The sequence below is a fragment of the Chinchilla lanigera genome, unplaced genomic scaffold (assembly GCF_000276665.1).
Source record: "Chinchilla lanigera isolate Chin_1 unplaced genomic scaffold, ChiLan1.0 scaffold00102, whole genome shotgun sequence".
Classification (NCBI taxonomy): domain Eukaryota; kingdom Metazoa; phylum Chordata; class Mammalia; order Rodentia; family Chinchillidae; genus Chinchilla; species Chinchilla lanigera.
In genome coordinates, this window is record NW_004955503.1 from 7,223,863 (window position 1) to 7,234,702 (window position 10,840).

The 10,840-nt window shown below is 41.0% G+C and overlaps 1 protein-coding gene across 1 annotated transcript; it reads left to right on the top strand.

Annotated features, from left to right (window-relative positions):
• Nucleotides 1-984: 984 nt before the first annotated feature.
• Nucleotides 985-10,348, top strand: Tmem35 (transmembrane protein 35). The gene is made up of 2 exons (XM_005406944.1): nt 985-1,244; nt 9,483-10,348. The coding sequence occupies exons 1-2, from the start codon at nt 1,125-1,127 to the stop codon at nt 9,864-9,866; spliced, it is 504 nt and encodes a 167-aa protein (XP_005407001.1). The 5' UTR covers nt 985-1,124; the 3' UTR covers nt 9,867-10,348.
• Nucleotides 10,349-10,840: the final 492 nt, after the last annotated feature.

A 10,840-nucleotide genomic window follows, 5' to 3' on the forward strand; every position in this document is an offset into this window, starting at 1 on the left:
TGATGAATATAATCATTTTGTACTGCAAACATGTACTACTACTAATAATAATAATTTAAAATTGACTGTCTGTGTTTAAATTCTGGTTCTCCACTCTTAAACCAGTTACTTACCTTCCCTAGGCCTCAATATTACCATCTATAAAATGGGAAGTCATACCTAGCTTAAGGTGTTGCTGTAAAGATTAAATGAATTAATGCAAGTAAAGCACAGTGTCTTACATCTACTGAAGAGTCAATGAATACTGTGTTTTGTCATAGAAAATAGGAAGAAAAATTCCTATCTGGCTGGGAATGGATTAGCAGACTACATGAAGGAGGTGACACTGGGGAAAAGGTTGAATGCTAATGAAGAGTAGTAATGGGAAGTAGTGATGAATAAAGTTAGGAGTGGTAGTAAAGCTCAGGTAACATGGAGCCATGAGTAAGTAGATGAGGGACAGCATGTAACAATGGTAGCTATCAAAAGATAAATCTCCAAAGAGAGACAGGTCAAAACACGGAGAGTTTGGAATGCCATATTAAAAACTCTTCAGTTAAGCACATAGCAATGAAGACCAAAGCTTTTGAGAAAGAGGAAAATAAAGCCTTCTTCAGCTGCAGTCAAGCCTGACAATGGCAATTTTATCCTCAACTGTTGCCAAATTCATACATCAATGGACTTTGAAGTCTAATATTTTGAGGAAACAAAAAGAAAGGGAGAGGTGGACAAAAGGGAGTGAATGCTAAAAGAGGCTAGGTGACTCGACAAAGTGAAATGTGTGCCCGGTGGGAAGTCTTTGAAAGCACATCTTAATTGCTCACTCTAGGGTACTCAGTGCCTGACCTCCAGGCATACACTATCTTCTCTCCATTTAACTTGAAGTTCCCACCTCAGTTTCAGGTTTCATCTAACTTCTGGACGGTCCTTTTGGTCTGCGAAGTGCAAGCGTAGGGCATTAGGACCCAGCGAGCGTTGTAGTGAGAGAGGTCGAATCTCGATCTCTCAATTTTTCTCTAGAGCTCCCCACTCTCCCTTTGTCATTCGAGCTGCCTGCTGCCTCTGCGACGTCGCTCTAGCTCTCCCTGTGCTAACTGCCCGCGCAGAAAGCAGAAGGATTAGTTGGGACCTGCCTTGGTGACCTCATGGCATCCCCCAGAACCGTAACTATCGTGGCCCTCTCAGTGGCCCTCGGACTCTTCTTTGTTTTCATGGGGACTATCAAGTTGACCCCCAGACTCAGCAAGGATGCCTACAGTGAGATGGTAAGTGAAGCAAAAGGGTGATGAGGCGCGCACCCCTACGGGGATTGCAAGTACCTCTCCCCTTCTTTCACCATCTCTGGTCCCATCCCCTTAACCTCCACCCCCACCCCAGGTCCTCCCTTGGCCCCAACAAGTTTGCACCTCGGAAGGAACAGCCTGACAAGAGTGATTGCATTTGCGGGCTGTGCCGGGAACAACTGTTTTGGAGCCCCTGAATACCAATTGGGGGAGGGGCTGCCCAGCGAGGACCGCCAACCACAAGTAAACCTGAATGCTGAGATCTGCGCAGCACCTGCAGCAGGAGCCCTTCCCTCTTTCCAGCACACACCCAAAGTCCAGACCACCAGTCTGCAAAGTCTGACCCTTTCCTTTAGAGTTAAGAGTTTGGCAAACTAGAGAGTTTATTTATTTTAGGGAGGAACAAAGGGGAAAGAAGGCAAGAGCTGAGAAGAATGGGCTAGTAAAAGGAGCAATTTGTAAGGGCTGGCTAGATATTCATCCCAAGCATAGAGTTCATAGTATTCCTCTAACCGCCTGGGTATATAACTGGATCCTTGAGACAAAGCAGTCTTAGCTCAAATAAAGGTCACTGAGCTCTTGCTTCTGCCCCTTCTCTCAAGAGAGAGCTGGATGCTTTGTTTCATGTGTAGGCAAATCTGCAAAATCCGAAAACTCTGCCTTTTCTTTACTGCAAAACAGTCCCTAATCCCCACTGTGCCTCCTGTGGATGCCCAGGGCCAGGCCCTCTGCAGGGTTTCCCCTCTGCAGAGTTGGAATCACCCGAAGGTGACTGGACAAAACATCTCTGCAACCTGGGGGCTGGGCTGTTGGGTGTGATGAGGACTTGCTCTTATTGTGGGGTACTAGGCAATGGCCAGGGATGTTTCCAGCACTTTCGGTCTCGCGCCTCTCCCCTGCCACTTTGCTCCTTCATTTCCACGCTGCAGCTGAAGGGAACCTGCCCAAAGCCTTTTCCAGACTTCAGTAGTGGGAGGGAGCACAATACTGGGCTCTCAAGGTCAAGAAGGAAATGAGCTTTAGGAAGGAGCACAAGGGAAAGAAAAAAGAGCAAGGAGTCCCTGTTAGGGCTGAGGCAGGGAAAAATAGCTTAGCATGTTAGAGGAATTAATTCCTCTCCCAGAGCTTACTGCAGAGCTTACCAGTGCCCCTCACCAGGAGCTGCAGATGGATGGAGACTGGCAAATGGGAGATGCCCCAAAAATGTTAGCAGGCAGCCCTGGCTTCTGTCTCAGTATTTGAGTTTGAACTCTCCGTTTCTTCCTTACCACAGGAGCATCCTGGCATGGGGGAGGGTAGCTGAGACTCAAGGCTTAGGAAGAGCCCCAGTGGCAAATCCTAATATGCTTCTCCTCCCCTCTGCTCCTCCTGGAATGTTTGGCCAGATGGAATTGAAATCAGGTCAAAATAAGTATCCTCAGCATCCTGCATAGGTGGGGGGTTGAGGTAGAGGGTGTGAGGTAGCAGAAGCTACCAAAGGGATTGAAGAAACTAGGGCAGAAGGACAGAGTGGAGGGGAAATGCCAGTATACTTTTGTCTTGGTTGTAGTGTAGTGTTAGATTATAAATAAATGAATATGCTCGTGCTTTACTTTTCATATATAAATATATACTTATATTTGCATATACTATAAATGTTTCTAAGCTTTCCTTTTCATTAGGGACACAGTACCTTCATACTCACTGCCCTCTAGACCTTGCTCTGCTGCCTTAGAGGTCCTCCTAAGAGGTCCCCTAAAACAGTATTTGGTTGTGCAGGCAATCCAACTAAGATGGAGTCACAGGAAAGCTTCCTACCAGGTTGGCAGGAGCTCACGAAGAGGACCAGCCACAAATGGATTTACAGTAGGTTTCCTCCTAGGGAGTCGAGCTGTTTATCGTTTCCTAACACAAAGAAGAAATAAACATGAAGATTTCATATTCATTTAAACATATTTAAATAGTTATAATCTACTATAGCAGTATAGACCTATTGTGTGCTGCGTGTGTGTGTGTCTGTGTGTGTGTACTTGTCTGTACACATAGATTTGATGCTTCGGTGCTTGGACATCTGGAGGGCATCTAGAAAGACTATATCTAACTGCAAGGTAGGAGGTACAGTGGTATTAAGCTTCAGGAGGATTTTCAAACTTCACTTTTCCAGGGTCCCTCCTGCACTGAGCATCACCCAGTGCATAGTGCCTAGACTTGGCCCAACTTTCTTCTTTAGCCCATAGGAAAGTAGAGAGTTCGCTTCTAGTACAAAGAAGGTGCTATGTATAATCACAGAATGGATGGATAAATGAATGTCATTGTAGCATTGCCTTGGCTAGTCACCCTCAGATTTTTCTGGTTTGTATTTGATTATACAGTTCAGAAGCCATTTGTTGCTTCTTGGAAGGACCAACGGTCCCTCAGAACCCCAAGCCTAGATCAGGTGGGATGATTGCCTGGGATTTCTATTTTCCATTTAGGAGTGAGTCCTCTGCATTGACAGTCATGTATTGACTGCAGCTGCATTTCTCAGAAGATCTCAGTATTGATGCTATTATCATTTTTAAAAGATTATTTGTTCTTTAAAATATTTCTGTGAGGAAGATTCATTTTATTAGTTATTCTTATATTAATAACAGGTACACTGAAGCCCAACAAGTTTAATGACTCATCCAAGGTCATAGACGAACTATTGGAGCAGAGATTAGAGACCAAGTCCATGACTCAATACTCCCAGTGGTGGGCTCATTAATGGCTAAAACTCTCGGATTTTCTGGATGCCAGAACCTACAACTGATCCTTAAAAATATCTTGCACATTTTCACCTCTTTTTTTTTCTGTATCAGCTCAACTCTCTAATATATATTGTGGGGGTTTGTTTTACTTCAGAACCATTTTTGTGTGTAGGAGGGGCATGGTACTGGGGAATGGACCCAGGCCTTTCTCTGAGTTACATCCCCACATTTTTATTACTTTTTATTTTTGAGAAGGTGTCTCACTCAGTGGCTAAGTTCCCCAGGCTGGGTTCAAAGATGCAATCATCCTGCCTAGTTCTCCCAGAGTGCTGTAATTACAGGCGTGTGCCACCAGTCCTGGCTTCAGAGCCAGTTTTTTTAAAATTAGGTTTCTGTTTTTGCCTTTCTGCTACTTTTCCCTTGTTGTAAAACCGTTAATGTTATGCTTAGGTGTTACCTCCCTCCCATGGAGAATCACTGTTAAAAACCAACCAGACAAGTAACTATGAACTTTGTCCCCGGCTCTATTGGAGAAGCCAGGAAAGGTTGCTGGGAAGACTGTAGGCTTTGGATTCATACAGACTTGAGTTTGAGTCCTGACACTCTTAGTGTCTCAGTTCCCTTATTCATAAAATAGGGATAATGATACCTACATGAGACAGTTGTAAATATTACCTGAGACTGCATAAGAAAGTATCTGGTGCAGTGTTTGCTATGGTAGGGATTGAAGAAGTGCTCTGGGTGAGGTGATGATGATAATCGATCTGATTTTATGCAGTGGATTTCTAACTAATTTGAGTGATCCGATTAAGAGATTGAAATCAAACATTTAAAAGAACAAGATGTTATTTTCATATGCATTGGCGAACAGGCACAGAGACCAATCAACTAATATTGAAAAGTCAACTTGCATGTACGACTGGTAGATGCATTTCTGAATAAGCCATTTGGCATGTGCGGTCTTATACCTCCTTCAGAATAAGCTATTTATTATTATTATTATTATTATTATTATATTTCTCGAGTCAGGGTCATGCTATATAGTTCAGGCTGGCCCTGAACTCCAAACATAGCCCAGGCTGGCCTCAAATTTGTGGTAATCCTCCTGCTTCAGCCTCCCAAGTGCTAGAATTATAGTCATGCACCATTGTGCCCAACCAAGAAAAAGCAAATATTATAGAATATTCTAAATTCCACATGAGTCCAAAATGATCCCCCACTCCTCTAACTAAATGCCTTTATTAATTCACTTGAATTGAGAGTCAGTACTTCACAGGTGCTGCTAAGTACTTTTGTGCTCAGTGACTGGGAACATGTGAATGGTTAACTGGCATTAAATTTGATGTTCCGCTTTCTATAGTAGTGATTCTGTTCTGTAAGCACAGGGGACTACACATGGAATGATTACAAAACACGAAAATTCTGTCACAAAGAAGCCAAGGAGTTTTTACACTGAGGTTAATGAGTAAGTCATTATTTTTTTTTTGCATCCTTTCATAGTAAAAGTTTGTTGATTTGACTGATTTAGTTATCAGTAAAGTCCTATTTATGTAATCCTGGAGAAATACTCCCAACAGATTTGAGCAGTATATTCAGTTTTCACAGGCAATCTTTTAAGCTTCCAATCACTGGCATAAATTGCTTGTCAACTAGCCTGATGCTCAGCCTGCTCTCTGAGGTGGTACAGTACATTTATTCCCTTAGAGAGGAAACTGAGACTCTGAGATGTGAAGTGACTTTGCTTAGTTGATGCAGTCAGCCATTGCAAGCTCCACTGTACCTCAGAGTTTATGTCAGGGAACTTGTGGACTCTCGGTATGGCCAACAGCTGAGTTTGTGTCAGAGTGACCTTTGACTAAGAGTAGAAAGCACTCTTCCGCCCTAATATGCAATATGGAAAGGATCCCCTTAGTAGAACCAGGCTTGCCAGCTTCTGCTGTAGGTAGGCACTAAAGAAGAATATAAAGTAGAATTGGTTAATGCACATTTATCATTTATATGGACAATTGACAATTAAATATATAATAGGATTTTATTGCAATTCGACAGTGATCTATGATTCAGAGATAACTTTATTTTTCCAATAGAGATTCAGGAAAATAATGCATGAGTCAGTAAATTTACGCTGATGTAGGCTTTATGGTTTAAGTAGCAACCTGGCTGAGAATTTTAGTCCAAAAATATTTTTGTTATTACCATATTCTGTTTTCATATAGTTTTTTCCCTGTAAATATTGTTGAAGTATAACATATATGCTGAAACATGCATGTTCATAATTGTACAAGAAATTTCTAGAATACTCCCATGTAACCAGATATCCATAACAAGAAACAACACATGAATAGTACCCGAGAACACTGGCTCAGAGCTCCTTCTAATTACCATCCTCCCAAGGCTAATAAATATCCTCATTTCTACCAACACAAGTTAATTTTACCTATTTTTGAACTTTAAGCATATTTCACAATATACTAACTCAATTACTTTTTCTTTCACCTAAGTGGCGTAGGTGAATTAAAGTAGATAATATCACTTATGTTCTGTTCCCATTTTGTCTTCTTACCTGGTTTAGATTGGTTAAGAATTGTGATCAAAAGTAAATATTATTTGAAAGGTTTGAACTAAGTTTAATATCATTAATGTGAGATCATGGCCCCTGGAGTGTTGTGAAGAAGAAACAACAAAAATCTGTTTTAAAAATATGACTAAGGAAGTTCTCCATCTGCTTTTGACTCATGGCTAAATCATATGTTTTATATCACAAGAATGGACCTGCTTGATTCATCACCATTATCATTAAAATAATTACTGTGGCTTGCAAACATATGGATTTCAATTGTGTGTTTCATTATTGACAAATTGTGTGTGTATGTGTGTGTCTGTCCCTTGGTTGATGCTAAGGTTACAGGTTCTTTGACTAATCTCCAAAATGCCCATTTAATTCATAAAAATGGAGACTCGGGTAATAAAATACTAATTTTCTCAAAGCAGTGTAGAGGAAAAACTAAATTGGAATTGAGCTCATTAATATTGCGGGATGATTCCTTTTGATAGAAAGGATTTGAAATATTTGACTAAGCCCTTCAATTTCCTACTTCTTTCCGTTTAAGGAAATTATGGTTTCGGGATCTGCAACATTTCAAAGGGAAGGAAACGGACCCAACAAGCACTTTGTAAGAGCTTTGTGAGAAAATAAATTGGTCAACCTTTTCATTCTTACTACCAATGCAATTTAAGTGTTTAGAGACCCAGTTACTACACACTCAAGGCATGTGACCCTTTTATTGTTATAATTGAGGTGAAGAAATGGCTTATTCACATGCAATTTCCTCTTGAAAAAAAGAGGAAAGAAAGAGACAACAGTTGCAAAAAAATATCCAGACCTACAGTTGAACAGGTTACCTAAAAATCAAAAAGGGAATATAGAGTTAAACCACACTAAGATAAAAAGGATCACAGAAGTCATGAAAAACTTGATTTAAAAACCTGGAATTCAGCCCCAGATTACAGATTCCACTACAGTGTACAGAGTTTAGAAGAATGGAATCTTAAATGATGAGTGGTTAGCCCTAGCAAAAAAAAAAAAAAAAAGGAAAGAAAAGAAAAGGAGTTTCTAGAAGCCACTCAGCTAGCATCTGGAAGTCTTGGCTGCAAACTGACTGTAAAAACTCATCTTGCCTCCTGTGTTCATCACTCAGAAACTTATACTTAGGATTTAGGAATTGCCCCTTAAGAAACTTTGTCTTGCTTATTAGAAATGGTCCTTACTTAAAAGAGTCATGGTGTCAGATGTGGTGGCCTATGCCTGTAATCCTAGCACTTGAGAGGCCGAGGCAGAAGGATTGCTGTGAGTTTGAGGCCAGCCTTGCCTACATAGTGAGACAGTGTCTCAAAAAAACAAAAACAAAAAAAGAGTTAAGGAAGCCTCTGGGGTCTAGACGTCTTTCCCTACTGTACCCCTGCTACTATGGCCGGAGTACAGAGGAGGAGGGTGGTATGTATCTACATTAATAGTGAGAGAAAAATGGCGGGCCTCTTGCCACCACCTTTTACTTTGCACCTCCATTTGGCTCTGCTGCCCTTGTGTCAGTCTTGGTTCAGCCTATGATTTACGAACAACTAACATTTGGTATTTTATATTCAGCAACAGGGTAGGGAGCAGGGTGAGGTGAAATTTTAAATAGTCTCTAAAAGAGCAGGGGTTAGGGAGAGTTAAGTGAGGCAAGGCCATGCAAGAGTACTTGCCTTTATTTAAAATCTTGTTATAAAAAAAAAAAAGAAAATCTTGTTATTTTGCTTATCAAGGATACTATTTGCCCTGATTAATGAGTGTTTTTGCTGCCTTCTTAAATTTCGCACCCAAGGCAAGTAGCCTCACGTACTTCACATAGTCTTCACCCTACTTAGGAAAATGAGACTCCGAGAGGTCAAGCAATTTACTCATGGGCATCAATGAGAAAGTGGCAGGGCTGGGATTTGAAGGTAAACTGATGTGGATTTAAACCCATGGTTTTTTTCACTAAATCACCAGTCTTTTAACAGTCTTCATAAAAGCATTATTTTGTGCCACTCACAATCAATCCATGAAATAATGGTGCATTCACTTGTACAAAAGTGAGAGAAAGGTCTTTTTCTGAACCTACAGGGTGTGGACTATTCTAACTGCCAAATGCTTCTGAGAGGTCAAGTTGGCTTTCTGCCTGATTCTTATCATATAATCTGCCCCTTTTTATCTGTGAGGGATTAGGTTTTAGGCTTATCTGTGCACATTCTCACATAGTTTAAATTATCTCTAGATTACTTATAATTCCTAATACAATGTAACTTATAATTACTCATAATTCCTAATACAATGTAAATGCCACATATATATATCAACTATTTACATAGCTTTTACACTGTATTAGGGATTATAAGATATATATATACACCTTAGGGAATAACAAAAGTCTGTACATGTTCATTACAGATGTAATTTTTCCCAAATATTTTCAATCTACAATTGGTTGAGTCCATGTATGCAGGAACTATAGATAGAAAAGTGCCAGAAAATTTGGTGTCTGCTAAAGGCCCTGTTTCTGACTCATAAATAGTACTTCCTGGTTATGTCCTTATGTGGTGGAAGTGGCAAGGCAGATCTCTGGAACCTTTTTAAATAAAAGCACTAGTCCCATTCATGGATTCCATCCAATGGATTAATCAGTTCTCAGAGTCCCATTTACTAGTACCATTGTCTTGAGGGTTAGGATTTCAACATGAATTTTGGGGGACACAGACATTCAAAACATAGCAATGCTGCTACAAAGTTTTACATCACAGGGCTCCTAGCACATTGCTTGCTCTTTTATCTTAAATACAAGGCTATTATTTAGAGAACAAAGTGAAAAACAGGGTACCCTTGGCTGACATGGAAGGGTAATGGTAGGGAAGGAGGCTTCTGTTTATGTTTTCTTCATTCTGATATTAAAGTTGTGGTTAACACAGTAATTCCCTTATGGTGTCCCCACTCTAGAAACGTGCTTACAAGAGCTATGTCAGAGCCCTCCCTCTGCTGAAGAAAATGGGCATTAATTCCATTCTCCTCCGAAAAAGCATTGGTGCCCTTGAAGTAGCCTGCGGCATCGTTATGACCCTTGTTCCTGGACGTCCCAAAGATGTGGCCAACTTCTTCCTGCTTTTGCTGGTGTTGGCTGTGCTCTTCTTCCACCAGCTGGTCGGTGATCCTCTCAAGCGCTATGCCCATGCTCTGGTGTTTGGAATTCTACTCACCTGCCGCTTGCTGATTGCCCGAAAGCCTGAAGATCGGTCTTCTGAGAAGAAGCCCTTGCCCAGAAATCCTGGAGAACAACCCTCCTTGTATGAGAAGGCCCCTCAGGGCAAAGTGAAGGTGTCCTAGGAAAGTGGAAGTGCAAAATGTGGACCTTCCAGGCAGTTTCCTCTATGACACCTGGGAAGATGTCAGTTTGTGGTTTTAATTTGATTTACTTCTCTTGGGGGGAAAGGGAAAATATAATCTGCAATTTAATTGGCTTGTGTACTCTATACTCCCAAATAACCCCCGCATATTGACCTTTGTGAACCATCTTTAATCACTGTGGGCAACAATCAAATCTTGCTGCATGTAGGCGTATATGGCTACTATTGAAGTGTATTTATGAGATGGACTCCAGCAAGCATGTGACTGTGAAATTATGTGTGGGAAAAATGAATTTACTTACTGTGTGTGTGTATGCACACATATGTGTAGAAGGCTCTCATCTTGAACTAATCCTGCACAGGTATCCTTCCCTTTATAAATCAATTCCAGGCTGGGCGTGGTGGCACATGCCTGTAATCCCAGCACTCGGGAGGCTGAGGCAGGAGGATTGTTTGGAGTTTGAGACCAACTTGGGCTACAAAGTGAGCTCAAGGCCAGCCTGAACTGCACAGGGAGACCCTGTCTCAAAAAGACCACAAAAAATAAATAAATAAAAATATCACTAAATCGATTCCAACAAAAGGTAGAATGAAATAAACCTCCTGTAAAGAGAATCCTACTTCTGTATAAAACAAATTACCTATTCACATGTGGGAAGGGGATTCCTTTCTAGATGAAGCTGAAAACTTAAATTCACCACTGCAGGAAAGAACTCGACTTGAAACCTCTGAGTTATATTTAAAATTAACCTCTACTTTAACAGTTAAGTTTTTAATACTTGATGTAGAGTTTAATTAAAACAAGGAATTCACCAGGCATGGTGGCACAAACCTTTAATCCCAGAACTCTGGGAGACTGAGGCAGGAGGATTGAAAGTTTGAGCCCAACCTGGACAACCTGGTGACTTAGTGAGACCAGCTCACAATAAAAACATGAAAAAGGGCTGATAATGA

Bases quoted from the DNA above. Each gene is read 5' to 3' on its own strand.
- Tmem35 (XM_005406944.1), top strand. From the start codon at position 1,125: ATGGCATCCCCCAGAACCGTAACTATCGTGGCCCTCTCAGTGGCCCTC. The intron at 1,245-9,482 runs GTAAGTGAAGCA...TCCCCACTCTAG, and splicing joins AGGATGCCTACAGTGAGATG to AAACGTGCTTACAAGAGCTA.